Below are 20623 nucleotides of genomic sequence, written 5' to 3' on the forward strand. Positions count from 1 at the left end.
GCAGCCTTTTGGTTTATCTGCACTTAGAATCAATTTAGTATTTTTAATTCACTTTTTTTTTTTGTTGTTTGCTTAACATTTATTAATTGATTGTTATACTCACGCAATTAATTCAAAAGTTGGCAACGTTAACATGCAGAGATTAATTTTGTTTTACTCAACCACCCCCTAGAATACATTTTTTTGAACAACAGGTTACCAAGAAATTACCTCCACATCAATCACATTTATAAATGAGATACAGTAGGGGTGTTGCATGCCATCTGTCAATCCACAATGAACCTTTCTTTATATTTGACTAAGTTTTCCTATGTAATTTAATAAAATTACAAGAAAAAATTAGGACAGCTATTAGGACAGCTCCGTCTTTCACTCACTGGAGTCCTGACCAAAAGACAATTTGAATATTTAGGACTCATCCCTTGCAAGGCTGGAAGTCTCTCCTTTAAGAGTATGATGCACATATCAGGTCCTATTCAAATAAATGCTGCCTGCCCCATCATCCACTGGTCACAGAATTTGTACCTCTACAACAACCTTCAGGTTGCTCAGCTGTCAAGTGTTTCTCATCTGGAATGAGAGCCATTCATTTGCCCTTGATGTCACACTCATTTACGATGGCTGAAATGTTTATTCAGAAGGGAAGTAGAGATAATGAGCAAGGTTTCTTTGCTCTTGGTTACCAGGGGCTATTCACAAGACTTCAGACTCACTCACTGTGTTTCTCATTGTGACACAAAAAATGCACAGAAAAAATAGTGTTGCCAACTGTCATTATTTTATTATGACTTTCACCATATTTGGTGTTTAACCGAAAGCCTCAATTTCTGTGCCTTTTTTTCCTCTGAGTGTGATTCAGGTTGCTGCTGTAAACTGGATAAATTGACAAAATAGAATTTTTTATATAGACGGGCAAGGAATATGCCTTAGACAATGCGTTCTGTATAGGGCTAGAATGGACCCAAGCATTTTGTTCTCAAAATGAGGATTTTATATTTCTCACAGTCAGTACAGAGGTTCAGATAAATCTGCACAGTTAGGTACAAGAAGACACAAAGAATGAATTCAGCACTCAATGCAGACCTTAAGATACATGAGTGTGCAAGCTGTGATGCATGGAAGTGCTGCAAGGCTTCTAGGAACCCAACCCAGACATTTATTTATTTTTGCACAGAGAATAAAACATGGTCTTGGTTCTCTCTCCTGTAATGCTGGGAAAACTACGTAGAAGAAAACTCCAGTCTTTTCAGCATTTGAGTTAAAAATCTGAAGTTAATTCTTTATGTAACAAGCAAGGATTGTTACACATATTTCATATATGCTCCAATCACATGGCCAGTCCACTGATTTAGTGGGGCTATATCCATGATCTATGTGAAAAATAAGAATCTACGTGATCTTGGTATCTGTTAAGATTATGGGAAATTTATACAATATTTAACAAAACAGTATCAGTGAATTCCTATAGAACGTAATTGGAATCTACAAAAATAATGTCAAATGCCTTAGAGTAGTATCTTTTTGATAGGTTTTACAATCATCCTATGGAAATGCTTTACCAAGCACATAAATTCCCTATTAAAATATATGGGATCATTAAAGATACCCTGAGAAAAAAAAAGCATCACCTCATTCTTAATAAACCAGTTAGAACTTTTCAGTAAAGAGAGGGAAATAGGCTAGGAGCATTTGTAAATCTTGGATACATTTATATTTTTTGACTTGGTGAGTTAATAGTAGTCCACTGCATATTGATCTGCACCTCTGTGAAATCCAAGGATGCCTGGTATTGCCTGACCAGGTAAAATAGCTCAGGATTTGTCTCATTATCCTGTATAAGTCATTTCTATTAACATTTTTCCTCTTTTGTCATCCACTTATGTCAAGCACCTTCTGTAAATCTCAGGTGAAATCCACAGGACACTTTGTACAAAAATGCGCTTTGAATAATTGAGTGTCTGGTTTAGCTGCTAAATTCAAAGCAAGCCGGGCTATGGCACTGTATATTTTGTTGGATGTATTTTCTGGCTTTGTGGGGTATTGGCTGCATGATCTGATAAAAACTGAGGCTAAATGAACTCTACAATTTGTATTCCTACAGCCACAAGTTTATTGGCTTGTTTTTTTTTTTTTTTTCTTTGGCTCTGTCTGTAAGGTTCATTACTTACAGTTACTGCAGAATCAATTTGAAATGGCCAAAATCAGTGATGGAATTTATAGCACAATAAACGTACTGCCATACAAGTGCTGTTACACATGAAAGGGCCTGGGAATATTCTTTTCAGCAATCCTTCTACATAGCAGAGTGTTCTGTTTTTATCAATTTAACAGAATCATCACAGGCATATTCTAAGAGGTGTAATCCTGACAGCTACACAGCAGATTTTCTCTGAGGCAGATATTTTTACAGGAAAACAATATTATTGATAAAATCTTAGCATATCAGAACACAGAAGGGAAACTGAACACATCTTTTTCATTCTGCACATCAGGCATTTGAAGTTCTATTTCACCAAAAAAAACACAACAAAACAAACCAACAAATCAAACAACAAAACAACAAAAAAAGCAAGCCAATCCTGAACCAGAAACAGTCTATAAAGAAAACATTCTCACACTCTCGAGATAGATGTTAATTAGTTATCAGTTTAGGAACTCTGCAGTCTAAAGTAAGAGCACAGTAGGCACTATGGTCTGTGGAAAATGTGGAGGGCACTTGAAGCTAAAACATAAAGTACAGCATCCGGAGTTGCTTGTTTATGAAGTTTATAAAGATTTACAATTCTATTTAGTCTATTCTTCCCAAGTATCTCTATTACGGACATCTCATATTTTATGCCATTTTGAAGCACAAAAAGTTTTAACTTTAGCATGATACATTGTGAAAAAAAATACAGAAAAGACAGATGGCAGGCTGTCCTCCCCAAAACTCAATTTCATAATATGCATGTGATTGCTAATAGGCAGGCACTAAAAAACAATTTTCCTTGACGGAGAAGAGCTGATAAATTGTCAACATAAACTTCGCCTGTGGTTGCTCCAGTGATCTAAAGCTCTTCTGTGAGTTTTGTACCATCAAAGTCTGCATCTTACAACCATATCAAAATTTATGAATGCACATGACTATAAAGTGACTGAAAGCAACCCATAATGCATGTTTGCCTATTGTGAATCAGCTCCTTGCTTCTTCTGGAAAAACTGTGTCCAGTGCCCCTTTCTTAACCCTGGGCATGTGACTGTGGGAGAGCCAGGCTAGGTTCAGTGATGCCTGGTGAGCTAATTAAGACGGCTTTGCATTTAGGTATCTCATAATCACAGTGTTAGGTCTACTGGTAGACTGCCCTAGCCAACGTAGTCTTTGTAATAACACAACAAAGTGAATGATGACAAAAACTGAAAGCAGTTGAGTATTTAGGGAAAAATATGTACACATCTGATCATCTGAGCAGGGAGAAACAAATGAGAAGGCTATTAAGCTGGTGGTTTTCAAAAGGAGAAATGCTTCTCTAGTATTTCAGATAAAAACATGCCTAGACATTCTATATGTGAAAGAATTCAAAAGGCCTGTTGTATTCACATGAAATAAAATAAAGCACTGCATTCGTGCATGCACACATTCTTGGGGAAAATTCCTAAACTATTTGTACGTTGAATAAGAACTGTTTACACTGAAAGTGCAAAGCATTCATTTCAGATTTAAACATTTTACTATAGCTGGTAAGCACGAGTTACGATTTTCTGAAAGGCTTATAGCTATTAAATATCTATATGCCTGCAGGAATTAAGATCTTATTTCTCAAAATAACTGAGAAGCAGTAACTCAACAGCAGATGAGCTGTGTCTGCTCTAGTAAAAACATATTTGCCTGGAACAAAATAAGGTGATGCTCCCACCACATATTTAATTAGAAAATTTTCTTAAGTTTGATTGTGAAGACTATGAAACATTTTGATTGGGCTCTTCCTATTATACAGAGAAAATGCTGCTTGCAAGGAGGTGACTAATTCTGTAAAGTGAAGCCATGGGAAGAATCCATAATTCTTGAACTTTCTTTTAACTAGAACAATACTGTCAATATTAAAGTCCTGTTGCTCTAATTGCTTACAGTTTATATTGCTCTTCATATACCCCTTAAATTAAAAATAAAAGAACTGCAGTAGACCAAGAATAGATTTCAAAATTAGGAAATAATGCCAAACTTTGGCAGATACGCTCTTTTCCAAGTATATTTGGATAGAGCCACTGATGTTATATATTGTTTGGTCTAGGATGGAAAATTATACAGAGCCTAGAATTATAACTGAATATACCTATACAAGGGAAAGGGAAAAGTGGGTAGAAATGAGAGCTTTTAATGTGCTACCACAAACAAAATTGAAAAACATATTGTTTACAACTGATGAAACAGACCTTGACTGTGTCCTTTTAATGGCAAGCAATTCACACAGCAATGTGAACAAGAAGTTCAGAGAGAATATAATACCTATCCATAAAAGTGAAATAAAACTTATAACCCTCTTTAGTGTAACCTCTTCAGAGCTCAGACCTCTATGCAATATGTATGGATTGATAATACAGGCTCTAATAAGAAGTTTGCATGAAAATTAACACTCCTGTAATACACTTAATATTTTAATTTTTTGGGGGTCTTTTGCATGATTTTTAAATAATGTAGAAAATTAGAATAGATATAGCCTCCCAAACTTATTTTCAGATATTATTTTTCTTTAAGCAGGCACAAAATGCTTGGTTCTAAGGAGGTATAGCCAAAAAACATAGCAATAACAATTAAAATTTCTTATTTCATACTGGTTATAGATGTGTTAAGGTGTATAAGCTCCAGGGTCAGTATAAGCCTTGCTCAGCTTTCTTTAAAAGCATTGGGAGTAATAAAGACTTCCACTTTATCTTCGGTGAAATAATACTGCTGAAATATCACCTCATTTTTGATGTCAGCAATGATTTCTTTTTACCTCCATGATGTCAAATGGGAATTATTATTATTAGAACGACAGCTTCCTAATGATGCTGTAAAAAGGAGAAACTGAAATTCTTCCCACCAAACATTCATATTCTGCCTTCTCCGTAGGGTAAAGCAGATGGGCTCAACCAAATGCCACGCTGAATAAAGATATTCTTCAGCTAGTATCACTGCATAAAACAGAAGAATCAAGAAGCATGCCTGAACTTTTAGAAACAGAGGCATAATAGCATATTGGGTTATACAGTGGTGTATATGCACTTTAGACAATAGAGCAAAAGGACATTTGTACTGTAGGAAGACTGTCTGGGAAACATGGCCTAAAACCCGTGATCAATTTTCTGTTCTAGAAGGTAAATACAGAAAATTAGTGTGCAGATGCATCAGGTTAAGTCAACAGCTGTGGGGAATAAAACCCTCTTGTAATGGTCCTTGTTCTACCAAGGGCTTCATGTATAGCACACTGGTGCTGAAAAGCTCTGTGCCTGTTATCCCTTTTTGCTGCATGAGCAGGTACAGAGGAATCTTCCTTCTTATTAACAGCAAATTATATAAAAAATCTGGCTTTTGAGGAAATGATAGGCCTTAAACCTTATGAAGCTACCTATTTTTCTAGAAAGTCTGTGAAGAGCAGCTGTAGAATGGTACTGTCTGCGTGAGGGAGTGGGGCATTTTGACTTGCTAGTACTTTCACTTTGGTCCAAATATAAAGAGCTACAGTGCATAATGATTCCCTATAATTTATACGCATTCATATTACATATGCATAATGCATCAACTTCATACTAAATCTAATGAGAAGCTTGGAGGTCTTCAGTTTGGAGAAATCTATGGTGGGTATGAAACATATTAAGCAAATTGAAAAAAAAAAAAAGTCTCTCTATAGAGTTTATTTTGATATAAGAAAGGCAAGTTTGTAAAGAGCCAAGCCAGCTGCCAGCCCAGGATGTAGCTGCTGCCAGCCCTGCTCCTCTCCCACACTGAAGTGGCCAGAGGAGCAGAGTCAGGGAGTTCCCCTGGGCAAAATCCAAGTGGTAGGAAAACATGTTGGGAGAGTGCTTCTTTCTCTTTCTGAGGACAAAGATTTTGAAGTAGTTCTTCTACAGTCAGCGGTACCCCAGTGTGAGAGCAGGAATTCATCTTTTACTACGAGTTCTGCAAATGTGCTGCTAAACTTTGTACTATTTGATCAGAGTATTTTTTATTTGGCATCTCATTTTCCCTATTCAGGGCAACCATCAAAACAAAGGAAGTACCAGCCTGAGAAAATGAAGTGTGATGTGCCGGAACGCAGAGATGATTTGACAATATTCATGTGTTAGGAAGAAAGGCTGAGGATGAAGTACTGCATGCAATCACGGCTGGCTCTGACACGATCGGCCATTGTTATCTTTGGCAAGTTACTTGATCTCTTGGTATGTCAGCACTTTCCAGCCTCAGAGGAGTGTTGCAAAAGTACGTTCATTAATATAAATGACATTATAAGCAACAGGAAAAAGCCAATAAAAGATAATGCTTTCTGAAGATACAAACCTGCACAAAAAAGTAAAAGAAAGTTTTAAAAAAATGGGAGAGATATGGGTTAAAAATAAATGAGAAGTAAAGATGCTTTTCCAAGTTTAGGACTTGGTGAAATCATAACTCAGTGTTCACATGATTTTTGCACAATGTAAATAAATGAATGCAGTTATTATATGATGAGAAATATGAAAAGTAGGAAGCAAAAATAAAACAAGAACTTTTATAAGAATTCTGTAGGGACAACTTTGACAGGACAAAGAAACACATGAATTGTGGGCAGCTAACACATTTCAGCATGTATTGAGTAGAAGAACTAATGATGAAGGAAAGATTACTGGAAAATTAATGATGACAGTATTTAAATAGGGTCTTAAATATTTCCAGCTGTAAAATAAATATTCTCTGTTGTTTTTTAAATTTAAAAGGATATGTGATTGAAAAAAATATATGTTAATGAGACCCAGCTTGTGTAGCTGGTATGTAAAAGGTGCTGTACAACCTTAGCTGTTCAAGAGAACACACTGAATTATAGCGCCTTTGCTTTTGTAGAGTGGACATAGAGACAGTTGATAACACATAACCTCTTTACCTCCTTGAGTGCAAAAACTACAATCTTTCCTGGTGTCTGTGTTACACATGGATGATACATTTGAAATGAACTTCTTCTTTCCCAACTAATATAGCCTGTGACAGATCATAGTGTAATGAACGAGTGATATGTGAATGCAGGTACTAAATTTATGGAACTCCTAAAATATATTTTTGTTTAGAATTTTTGTGTACTTCTTTAAGTAAATATTTCCTTGCCAAGGTAACAGTGAAGAATACTCTCTTGCAAAAATGTGGTCTTAACCTTCTAATTAACCAATGACACTATTTATACAAAAGGTTAATACACGTGTTTGCGTAAGTTATCAGGATTATACCCTTATAATGTCAGTTCGAGATGTGTATTTTCTATATAACAGCTATCGATCTAATTTTACGATATCAAGATGTTATGCAGAATATGAGAAATAAATTTTCTTAAATGTAAAATTCACTGAAATGCAAGCCTTAGAACCTTCCTATTACTTTCATCTTAGTTCTGAATTTCATGACTGCTTCACACTCAATAAAGATTTACCAGTGGAGAGATGATACTGCTTCTGCAAGTACCACTAATGAGCAAGAAGATGTGCTCTTCTACATTAGCTTGATATTAGTTAAATTTTTTTCAGGGTATCAGCTTCTTGTCTTTTCTAAGCATACTTTGGAGAAAAAACTTTGAACTGTTGAAAGAGGTAAAGATCTTTAAAAAGCTACTACTGTCTGCATTTACACATCGAATACAATGTTTACATTATGAAAAGGAGGTGGGCCAAAATATCCCCTGGTGGCAGTTAGAAAAACAGCCAAGTGGAGCAGAGATGTTGGCAGCAGCATCTGCCTGAATTCTGGCTGGTGATTCTTCACAGAGCACCGTGCGGTTCTCTTGGCTCCTACATAAAGCTTATTCCCACTCACTAACAACAAGCAGTGGCAGACAACAACAGCTGACAACTTGAGAAAATTTTGGGAAGTGAAGTGAAGGCCTCTCTTCTTCAGTAGGCATTCCCACCTAGGAGCATGATACCTTCTCCCAGAGTGTAATAGGCGGTATTGTCTGCTTCCCACTCTGTTGAAATCTCACTGTTCTCATCCACCCTCACTGGTCTCTGTGAGGAGAAGGAAAGGGATTCACAGGAAAGGGACACTGGAAAGAGACTCACAGGCCCACTGCACTACTAGTTCACATTTAGATAAACAGTGCTACTTAGTGCTAATTAGTGTAACAACCTCTTTTTTTTTTTTTAAATCTCTCTGACTTGATAAAACTTAGTTCTTGAAAGAACGCCTGATTTGGCTTGGAGCTGATATCTGTCCATTTTGAATGTTTTGTTATGTATGAGAGTAAATCTTGATCTCATAGTTTTCTTTCGCTGTTATATTCACTGACTTTTAATAAAGGTACCTTCAGAATTATACTGCCTAAAAATCAGAATCAAAGGCATTTGCTGCTATTTTGGTGATGAACTCTTTTTATATCACTCATACTTTGCCAACAGAATTTATGAAAATAATTAATCTCTCAGAAAGTAGTCTGTGCTTGCTCAATTTTATGTTTTCTTTCCTTCCAAAACCCAGTCTGTGATCTAAGGTATTTCCCATTTATGCAGCTTGGAACACACTGCAACAAAATCACAACTCTGAAGTCATATGAACATTGAAGACACTATTTGAGGAGAAACAGATCCCGATATGGGTGTCACGAATACTACAGCTGCAGTCAGCATGAGGAATGATCAAAGTTTGAATGTGTCTTTTAAAGAAGGCTGTTATTAAAAGAGCTTTTATATAATAGTAACTGGTTAGTTTCCTTAGTACTACTGTAATAATAAATGCCTAACATATTCATGTCTCCAGATGATAGAACAGTTCTACAAATCATAGCTGAAAGATGCTCAGCCCTGAAAATGTTTTTTGAGAAGGTGGAGCTAGTAGCTGCTGAACACTTTTAAGAAGTTGGTTAATGTATTTAGATGTCAAGTGTGAACCAAGCTTCTCCAGACAGCTCTCCTAATAGAATCTCACAGCTCTGTAGCAAGGCATAAAATGAACTCTAGTCTTCTTAATCCTGTGGCAGACCATCTTTTCTTGAACCGTATCTTTATATCTACAAGTAGATACTTCATAAGTCTCAGATTGGCCCATTAGTATTTTGTTCTTTTATAAGTAATGCTGCATCTTTACTAGCTAAGAGACTTCCTTTTGACTAAAAGGTCATCGATTTACATGGGTGAATTCTCGATCAGTTCTTTCTCTCTGACAAATTACCTTTAAGTCTTCTCAATGCTGAAAAGTCTGGGGAATGCATGTGCTGACATTTAGAAAACTCTTCACATAATGCTTCCTGATGTTGGTTTCTTATTCCTTCTTCACTCAATTAAGGAGGTGTGGCAGTAGCCATGTGATGAAATACTAAATATTGCGTTTTCTTCCTACAGAAAAAGGTCAGGATACCTTTCTGGGACAGAGTGAAATACTTGACAAAAGATTTCAAGGGGGAAAAATAATAGAAGAGGAGAAAAGAATTTAGGCCAAGCTGGAAAGTGGGATATGTGAATTCCCTCAGGCTGTGGAGGGAATTAAATCTGACTCTAACATAACCCACATCCAAGCAACGCACTGATCATTAGACTATTATGCAAAAAACCAAGCCTCCTCCCTTTTCTTCTTTCTTTCTTATTCCCCTTAAATGAAAGGTGGTTTTCTGCTGTGTTCTCAACAAGCCCATGATTCTTAAAGTGATTTTGGCATAGAAACATCTGAAATTCTGAAATCCAGGTGAATCTTTCCCTTAGACAGGAAACAGTCATTTCAGTTTTAGATTGAATCAAGAGAACGGTATCACTAGGCAAACGTATTTGCACTAGGTAAGTGCAAAATGGCATAGTTTTGTCTCTCTATCAGAAATTTTGTCTGCCTTGCTCTCTTGTATAAAGGAACCTAAACGCTGCCAAAAATTGCACTTGAAGTGCACAACTGAGATTTCCAAATCTCACCCAACTCTTCAAGTCCTTCTAAAAAAATAATAATAAAAAAATAAATTTTAAAAATAAAGTAGTAATATATACTGTGAAAAAGGCTGCTAATAGAACTGTGATGAACATAAAATTGCAACAGTAAATTTCAATTTCCATCTTCAAAATTGTCATTCAAACAGTTCTAACTTCACTAAGATTTTAAATGCAAAAACCGAGCAGTTTCAGAAAATGTTTAATTTTAAATAAGATGGTAGAAAGATAACATTAAACAATACATGTATTCATATTTTTGTTAACTAGAATGACTAATTTGAGAAAACTTTTTTATGGAGTTTTAAATATTTCTCACATTTTCAAGTTATATTGAAAATATTTTGATATACAGTAACTGATGTATGAGGCATAACTAACCAAATTTGAATCCTCCATTGCTGAAATGTGGACATTTGATTTGTGACAACACATCAAATTTTCTCAACTAAGCTTGCTAAATCAAAACTTTTATATAGCAATTTACTTAATTTTATGCAGCATGTCAACTGGTATGTAAGATTATACTGTTGGTTTTAACAGTTCTTCGTGCTTTAATAAATAACGAATGAAGATAATTTTGCTTCCTTCATTGCAATTTGGTCAGATTAAGTTTGTGTATTTCCCCTAATAAGTTCTGTTACATATGAAGAACATCAGGAAAAGTAGGTGGAAATATCTGCTTTTGGCATTGATAAAAGCTGTGATTCTGTAAAGTAGCAATGCAGGGGTTACACTTGCCTCCAGTACTGACAATTCTGTGCCATACTAAAGGATTTCAGAACTCCTGTAAGTCATATATATACATACATACATGTATATATATATACACACACAGAAATTGCTGAAACAAAGTCAACTTCATTCATCTCTGTAGACTGTGTATGTGCTTTCCCACAAACCCAAGGTGCTTGTGAAAGACACCAAAGACTCACTTCATGGACAGGTATCCAAACAACCTTTCAAATATTTCTTTTCTCGATAATAAGGCTCCAAAGTCTAAGGTTATATGTAAGATTTTGCTCAGTGCATGATAGCTGCTCTATTTACTTCCAGTTACTGAATTGTCTGAACTTGTTGCCTTGTGACCGCAATGTTTTTGATGCTTTAGTGAAAGAAACATGCAGGCTGTTTCTTGTTGATGCTGAGTGGGCCAAAAGAGGCATCTAGGTAGCACAGCAGGTAGAAAGTACTGCTCCAAGTATTTCTACAGCCTACAGAATTTTAAAGATGACCTGTTCTCTGCTGATGGATAGCCAAGAAGGTTGATTGCCAGGTTCCTGGGAGATGGTGAGGCAGCAGATGTTTGTTATCCCAATTCAGAGATTGCCATGGTGACAGTAAAAGTACTAGGGAATCTGGATGTGCTGACTACTTCTTTATCCCATTAATTATGCTTTGTTCAAGAGACCAGTAACAGACCCTAAAGGTTTGAACAAAGAAAATCCTAGCACAAGCTGACATGAAAGAAAAAATGACAAAACAATGACAAAAATGACAAAATATAATAGGATACTATAGGATAGTAGGAAATGTATCAGTGGACTTGAACAAAGTAGTTTTCAATTAAAATTTGCTTTGACATATATGTATGAAAGTAGGATAACAGAAACATTGAAGGTGAAATAAGCTAAGTGGACAGAATTGTAACCTGCAAAAGGAGAAAAACGAGTAGAAGAGATAAAATGGAGACAACAAAAATCCAAATGAAATACAAAAGTATTTGTTATTGAAAACAACAACAAAAAACAGAAAAAGAAAGATGTGATATATTTACAGCAGAGAAAAACAGTAAGTCTCTGTATCATGTATCTTAGACAACAGTTGTAATGGTAATACATTCTGAGGTTTGCAGTGAATGGAATTACCATTTTTCTCCTTTTATTTGTTTTCAATGTGTTTTGTCAGCTGACTACATTTTATCTGACTTTGTTTTAAGATTGTAGATTTACTCACTGAACAGTGAATAGCTCTCTAGCACTGTTTCTAAGCTCTTTTCCTACAAGCTCTGAGACTAAGAATATAAATAAAGAAAATCCCATTCTAGGACAGTGCTGGGAAAAAAATGAAAGGGAAGGAGAGAGGTAGGATTAATCATGTAGCAGCCTTCCTGTTTCAGACTTTTAAGGTAATATCATTCATGGAAAGAAGACCATTATCTCCATCTTTAGGTATTATTCAAGACTAATTAAATCAGTCTAGGAAGGGACTATAAACAGGGTTCATCTCATGTCAGAACAGTCTGGAACAAAGTCTCTTTGAGGTATACATATATGGATCTTTGTAAGTCTATTAGTGTGGTTTTTGTTCCCACATTTCTTTTCTTAGAAAATTAGTCCTGACTAGATCAACCCAAATGATTAATCAATCTCGTTCTCTGACTGTTTTCAATTTTATGTGATTTTCCTGAGGCAGGGATCACTCATTCTGAAAATTGCCTAAGCATCTTGTGGACCACCTCAATCATTTGCTGTCTAAAGAAAACATTCGTCAGCATTTCTCAAAGCAAGGGAAAAATGAAGATGTGGTTTCTGAGTTCAGAAAGAGTTTGAAACAAGAAAAAAATATTTCACAAAGATGCAAAATTTTTGTCACTGCTGGAGGATTGAATCCACGGGGAACTGTGTATCCTTGGCAAAGCTAAAACCTGACTCACATAAGATAAGGACTTCTACAGCACACTGCTCCTGTTGTATGTCTGGATGCTTGATTAGGATGGTTACCCTCCCATGATGACACAGGAGCTCAAGGGAAGATGAGGAGGAAGGGAAAATTCAGTGCTCAGTATATTCTGAAGGTGTGAGGCAGCAGCTCCCGAGTCAGCCTGCTCCACCAGGATTTCCCACAGGAACTCTGCTGCACATGGCCCCAGCTGGCATACTGCTTCCTGAATAAGGGCTGGAGGTCTTCCAGGGCCCTCTGACACAGAATGCAGCCAGCTCTTCCCATGAGCTTTGCCGATATTACGTAATTATTCTTCCCTTTGATAATTTCTTATAGCTGTACATCCATAAGGCTCATGGATCTTTACTAATTTTTATAAAATACATACCTAAGCTATTTCTAGAGGCCTCAGGTTCGTTCTAGTGCTGGACTTTCATAAATCAATAAATAAGTTGGTAACTTTCCTTAAAGTATGAGTGACATTCACTATAGCAGTTGAGTGTTATTATGCTCACCTAGTACACTAAGAAGACAATAACACGATCCAACTCATCTAAAATAAATATACAGTTTTAATAGGCAGTGGGGCTCACCAAAGCTGTAGATAATTATCATTCCATAGAACACAGTGTGTCAATAACCATGTTTTTGAAAAGCTGTCAAAGTGCAATTTATGTCATTGGACACAGCAGAAGTAAGTCAAACTCTGTCAGTTACAAAATCTTCCTAAACATCAAAAAGCCAAGGAACTATACCTCTGTATCTGCACCTGCCTAGGATTTGCACACTGTTTCTGCAATTTTATTCATCTTGACTTGTTACTTCCTCATGGAAAAGTTTGGGAAAAAAAATGAATGTTTTAGCTATACACAGTTTTGTAAACTATATTTTTACTTTTTCTGCATTCTTTGTGTCTAGGGGAAGTTGCCTAAAAATGATATCTGATCTTTCAAATTTCATTTCATCAGTTGTGGTTTTTAATGTTTCCATGAGACATCAACAGGTTTTAAAAGAGAAAAGAAATTACATTTATATGATAGACATTACTGTGTCTTTCTTGAGTAAAGGATCTACTGAGAATTTCAAAAACTGTACTGTAACAAGTAAAAAACCCACTTGTGTACCAATCCCGTGTCCTATTTTGGTGCTGGACTAGCATAAGTTTGTCAGAAGTCCAAGAAGAGAGACGACAAAGTTACTCAAGTGCCTTCCTTGTTTTCTCACCTACATTTGGCAAAACTGTCAGACTGCAAAATCCAAAGATGAATTGTCTAATTCTTCCCATTATTATTGCAGCAAAAATATCCACTGAAGTTCTCTGCCAATCTAACTTTGGCCTAGACTTGATAAACCATGCTTAACCATGAAAATGAATATAACTCACATAACCTGACCAATTCATTCCTTTTCTTCCTCCTGAGACTAGCAGTACAACTCCCAGTCTTGTACCTTCTGAGACCTGAAAACCTGACAGTATGAACAAGTACTGAATACATTCTTTCAGGTGCTGACAACTAACCAGTCACCAGCTCATAACTTTTAGTGTCTTAAGGAACTGTTCATTTGTACCTAAAATTCCATTAGCAACTACTTTAATCATCTTGATGCAGAAACTATCCAACAGAAGGACTCTCATTCATTTGGTTGCAAAAAGGCATTTCTACCAGGAGAGTTCTACTACTCAGATAGACTACCTTGATGTCATATTCACAGAGAATTTTTGGGGATGAGTGAATTGGGGAATTTCACTTCAAAGCTCCTCTAAATCTTCCTCTGAAAACTGAAAAAAAAATGCTTTTGAAAGTTTTAAAATGAGTGTTGATGATCACCTTCTCTAAATACACACACACTTTCTCAGACATGTTTCCTTGCACCACTCTTTTATCTTGTATAATACTTAATGGATGACATATTTCATTCCAGAAGTTGACAATGTTAAAAATGTGCTATTGCTTCTAGTTTTAGTGTACTGCAAAGCCACTGATAGCTACAGGCACTATAAGCGATATATGACTGAAGAAAAATGAGATTACTGCTGATAAGAAACAAGAGAGTTTCATATCTTAAAAGAGTAAGAAATCCAGCAAATATGATCCCCAGCAGCAGATACCCCTCAGACAGACAATGAAAGACAAATGGTGGAAAAGTACTCATTATGGCTTGTTGTTTTCTTCAGCCAGAAGAGCTGTGAACCTAAATAGAAAATTGTCTGCATGGAGAAGTTCTACCTTTCTGAGAAAACACATAACCCCCCAAAAACTAACAGTCTAACTAATTGAGTAGTAATTTCATTAAGCAAAAGTGATGTTACTGTGACCCACCTTCTTTGGTAAAATATACATTTACTCTGAAGGTGTTGCTCTTTTGAAGGCCTTCATGCTATAATCAATGTTTACTGTAATAATCAATTTAACGGAAGTGTAGTACCACTACCAAACTGTAGGCTGGAAATACTGTACTAATCGTTCTTTAACAAAAGGAATGAAACATATGCAAATGTGAAATAGTTCCTTCCTCTAAATATTAATGTATCCCTGATACTAAAAGGAACATGATTTAAAGACGTCAATATTTCATGCTACAGTGCAACCCTTACCTTGTATCCCGACGATTTGATGTGCACTCCTCGCTTGGTCAGTGTAGATTTCATTCGGATGAAAAAAGAGCGCTCTAGAGTGTTGTCAGTGGTTAGTAAACTGGGGCTTGTAGATTCCACTAGGGAATAGAAAAAATACATATACACATAATTTAGATTTTATACATCCCCTCTAAGCTATTTTTCAGGTGCAATCCTTGAACTCACTAAAAATAAATGACTGATGGATGCTAAGAGTGTTGTAATCAATTTACCTCGTTTAGAAAACGTTTACTTAGCAAAAAAAAAAAAAATTGAAAAATATATGTATACTCAGTAAGTCTCATTTTGAAGTTTTTTTTTTCCTAGAGAATTTTTAACAGAGATTTGCATCATTAACTCTTTCTTGCACAATTTTGCTATGATTTGAATTATTTTGTCATGTTATAGCATCTTTTTAAAAATTGTGGACTTCTTCAGAGTTTTGGAAAAGGCAAAGTGTCACCGAGGCAATTCTATCTGCTGAAAGATGCTACAAATTCTTCAGATCTTTATCCCCTAGACTCCATTCCTTTCTTGCAGTGACATCTACGATAAGTCACTGCTGCCTTGGTTTCTCCATTACTAAGGGTTAATTATTATCAATAAAGAATTGAAGCAGCCTGCAGGCAAAAATACTCAGGTAAGTGAGGCATTATGATGATGATGATGATTATCATCAGCATCATACTTTTTAATTGTTGGTGACTAATTAGTCATTAATGGAATGTTTTTGTTGTCCAGCATCCTCCTTGAAACTTTAGATCTCACTTATGCTTCTCACTTCCTCAACTGTAACCATTTAAAAATAATAAACAAATACTCTTAGTATAAACTGTGATAAAATAGTGGATAAAAGAGCAGTTGGCACCAAAATATTCCCTATACAATCTTTATTAATGTTATTTTTTGCCTGGATAACCAACACTTCCCTACCCCTCCCTTAAATATCATTCATGGAAAAATTCTGGAGTAGGCTTACAATAAGCAGGTATTAATGTAGCTTAACTCACTTTCTTTTTCAATGAGTAATGAATGCTGAATAAAAAAGTTATTTTGAAGTTATTCTGATATTGTTTTGGAGAACCAACCCAGCTACTAGTAGAACGTATTCAAGCACTTAATAAGCATTTGTTATGCAGTGAACAGAAACATCAAACCTTGTTTTTAAGCTAAGGATTTTATCGAATTGTCCTTGTTTTAATGTGGTCACGTTGTCTTGTGTTTGTGACATTTCAGGTCTATTGTGATGAAATAACTGACAACAGTGCTCCTTTCTTTGGTGTCTCTCTTAAGATTTTTTTGTTTTAGAGAGCATGAATTCGATGTCATTTTAAATGTACAGCTCTTTATCACTCGAGGGAAAAGCAGAGCCATGTTATATTTAGTACTTTCATTTCTTCTGATTAAATATGAATTACTATGAAATTTTTCTCATCATCTAACACGCCATAATACGCCAACAGCTTTTTAATACACTATATAAGCACAAACTTCTGCTCTAAGAGTTTAATTTGCCCCTCTAATCCAATCACATCAACCTTATTTCTCTTATCAGAGATTCCCATTTTGAATTAAATGAGCTCATTAGTTTTAATCAAAAGCAGAGAGATCAAAACTTAAACGTAAATGCTTTAGATCAGAACTGTCAGTCAGCCGTGCAGTTCTATTTTACTAAAACACAAGATCAGAGACCCTTAGAACCAATTTTTTCTTGTAAGGGATGCCAAGAGCTTGAAGATGCTATATTCCTTTTTTTTTTTTTTTTTTTTTTCCCTTCTGTTGCTTCCAAGGACAGATTATACATTTAAGGTTAGACCTAATTTAGAGTATTTTTTTCATCCTGGTGGAAATGGAAAAGTATGCCATTCTGCTGTTGTCTCTTTCACATTTATTGGTGCTGGTCCTTGGAGACCTGAACAAATGCGAAGCTATCAGAATCCATGCAACAAACCCGTCCTCAAAAAATTCGTCTCTGTTCAGCAATATCACCTAAGAAATGAAACTCTGAAAGGAAAGATACGTGTTTCAGGGCACAGGGTAGTGGAACCCTGAAACTGCAACCAGGGTCACCAGGCTAGTAGCAGTACTGGCAAGATTAGGATCATTATTAATTATTATGATTACACAGTACTCTCCAGTGCAGTACTTAAAGAGTACATTAAGAAACCACAGCATGGGTGCTTCCTGCTGTGTGAAGAAACGCTAAAATCAGGTTAACAAGTGTAGCTGTTGTAGTCCAGCACATTACGCTCTAGCACAAGCAATAAGTACAATATGTCCTCATGTGTTCTAATGGTAATTACCTAAACACATAGAACTAACATTAATTAAATAGACAATATCTCATGCTTGAAAAATGATCTGGCTGTAATACATATATACCATGCCCAAGAAATCAAACTTAAAAATTCCCTTTCATACAGATTTATGAAAGAAAGGAAAACAGCTAACATCTGGTACCATGTATATAGAATTGACATTTTCTGGGTTTATGCCACCTTATATCATGAGCTTAACATTAGTTTGCTGTTACTATAACTGGTAAAAAACCTAAATATCTCTGTAAGTGAATGCTATAAAATGCATATAATTTATCCAGCGTAGTGGAACAGTGAACATCATATAAATATGTATTCTGAAGCGTTTGATTTTCTTTAACCAAAGGTACCTGAGAGTGTATGTGTGAGATGGGATTAGTTACCTAAAAGTCCAGAACAGCTTATGAACAGCTTTCTGAATTTCTCTCAGGAGAGAACCATTGGGGCTGATAGTACAAATCTGCATTCAGAGTTGCACCCAGCCCTGGTAGATACTGTAACAATGCTAACTGTGATTATGCATGCAAGATTTTAAAAATAGGATGTGTACAGAACACATCTATGGATGTCAATGAGATTTGCACAGGAATATATGGAATGTGGTCCATCATGAGTTCTCAGGAGTTGATCTTAAATGCTTATCCCTCAGCCTTTTCTTTTTTTTCGAATTATGTTGAAGGAGGCTAGCAATCTGAGGAATATCAGAATGAAACTCCGTAACAATTCATTTTTCAAGAAGTTGGTTTTCAGTTGTTGTTCTGTTTATAATTTGTAATCTTATACTTTTAAAAAAAGCCTGAAATAAACAAGGTCCACTCTACTTGATACTGTAGTTACTGAAGCTGTCTTTTGTACTGAAAAATAGTGCTCCTGGGCTGAATTTCCTGAATCTAAAGCTACTGTTGAGTTATAAACCTCTGAAACTGTGAGTTTAGAATGCTAATAATATGATAAAAGTCAATGCTCACTGCGTGTGAATGAAAGCACAATACACTGTCAAACTTAGAAGTATAAAAAGTAAGTCTGGATTGTCTTTGCAAAACAGGTAATTGTGTACTCTGTTGGGAAAGTGCTTGCCTTTGTGTGTCCTTAAATTTCTTCGTCAGGTACTACTAAAGGAATAAACCTCTTTTCTTTCCACTCCCAAAGCTGCTAAAGCAGTACGAGACTTTTGGACACAAAGAGTGTATTGTTTGTTTTGAAGGGCATAAAACTGCAACCCCTATACCCATACAAAAGTGCCATAAATGTTAAAACATTAATTAAGAACCACAGAAGCAAATGAGGAGATAGTATGAACCAGTGACCAATTCACAAAATTATTTAGTTAACTCTTCCTAAGTCATTTTTGTGAACCAGCATTGCAGCTCTGAGCCTTCAATGGGCTTTGGCTTGGGAATAATCTTGGGCTTGGACCCCACAAAACAGTCATTTATCATTTAACTTTATATGCTGGAAGAGTTCTTCTGACATTGGTGGAATGTGCATTGAGAGATAAACATGCACATAATTGTTTGGAGGAATGAGGTTCATGGCTCTGATCCTGCAATGATCTGCAGATGTACTCCAGCATCTGTGTGCAGCCTAACTTCATGCTATAGAGCAAAACAATGCAAAACAATGCAAATAATTGCTATTACACAGCTATAGCACAAGTATCATCTCTATGACTGATTCACAAGCACATTCAAATTCAGATAAACAATTTGTCCCCCAGGAAAGAAGTTGTTCCAAATTTGATTTATGTCTTAAATAACAAAATGCTGCCAAAGCAGCCTGAATAAATATTCACCAACTTTTTTTTTTTTTCCCCTCACATGCATTAAAAATAATTGAGAGGAGAAAAATAGCATTTTTTTTGCATGCCAAACAGATAAAAGATAGGCTTCTCATTCTTAGGAGGACCAGAAGTTACAGATGGAAAACCACACACTAACAGGGAATTTGAGTGGGCTGGTGGGAAAAAGACTTACGGCTTAATGCACAGGAAATTCTGGATTTGGTATCATTTCAGGAAGTTTTTACTTGGTATGAATTTATCTTCCTCAAAACAGGTGCCTATGCAGTTTTTAAGAGACATTTTCAAACACCATATATACAGCTCTTAAAAGAGAAATAAGAGAACATACAAAATAGTAATAAAAAGGGAGCTCTCTTCTCATGTCATCTTCTACACTTGCAAACCACTTCACATATTTCCTAAATTCTGATAATTCTTTGCACAGGCAACTGAGAATCATCATATTAAGATGAATAATTAGGTAATATAAAACTATGGTTTTCAGTCAGACTAGATGCATCTTTGCAAATACTTCTATTTCTTTTGTGCAGTTTATTGCCTGTAATCAGGCATTAAAGGACTTCCTAGGAAAATTTAACCTTGGACAGTTAACAGTCCTGTTTTCTTATATTGCCTCTTAAAGTGCGTTTTTAATCACAAATGTGACTCTCAAAAAAGCACCATTTCCAAGCTCATTAATTTAATACATATATATAATAATAACTGATTTTTCTACCTACTAGCCCAGCAAATACAATTCAAAAGCTTCAAGTTAAGACAATTTATTCCTAGTAAGTGCAAGTTACTATGAAATTATTGTTAGCACATGTGCAAATGCATGGTTTTAAGTGAAATGGGTTCAATCTGATTGCAGGCTGAACATGGGCAAGTACTGGAAGCTAAAACTCGGTCTAGCAAAGGTCCTGAAGACTCTTGGACTATTTGGATGAATGACTAAGGTGTACCTGAAGGGGGCTGATGGGCACAGAGCTAACAACTTCTATACGTCTCATACTGGTTTGTTCAGAATCTTGCAAAATGGAAGACTGCGTGAACTATTTCATTAATGTTGTAGGCAGCATAGAAGAGGCTAGTTCATTCTTCCAAGGCAATGCTATTACACAGTACTAACAGGTATAAACTGTA

General features: G+C 35.8%; 1 protein-coding gene across 6 annotated transcripts in view; it reads right to left on the reverse strand.

The window, feature by feature from the left end:
• NPAS3 (neuronal PAS domain protein 3) overlaps positions 1 to 20623 on the reverse strand; it is a 616070-nt gene that overhangs the window by 43998 nt on the left and 551449 nt on the right. For all 6 annotated transcript variants that reach the window (XM_066998071.1, XM_066998070.1, XM_066998069.1 and 3 more), the window contains one exon: positions 15359 to 15477. In XM_066998071.1, the coding sequence (XP_066854172.1) occupies positions 15359 to 15477 (119 nt within the window). The remainder of the gene's footprint in view (positions 1 to 15358; positions 15478 to 20623) is intronic.

The sequence above is a fragment of the Anser cygnoides genome, chromosome 5 (assembly GCF_040182565.1).
Source record: "Anser cygnoides isolate HZ-2024a breed goose chromosome 5, Taihu_goose_T2T_genome, whole genome shotgun sequence".
Taxonomy (NCBI): Eukaryota; Metazoa; Chordata; class Aves; order Anseriformes; family Anatidae; genus Anser; species Anser cygnoides.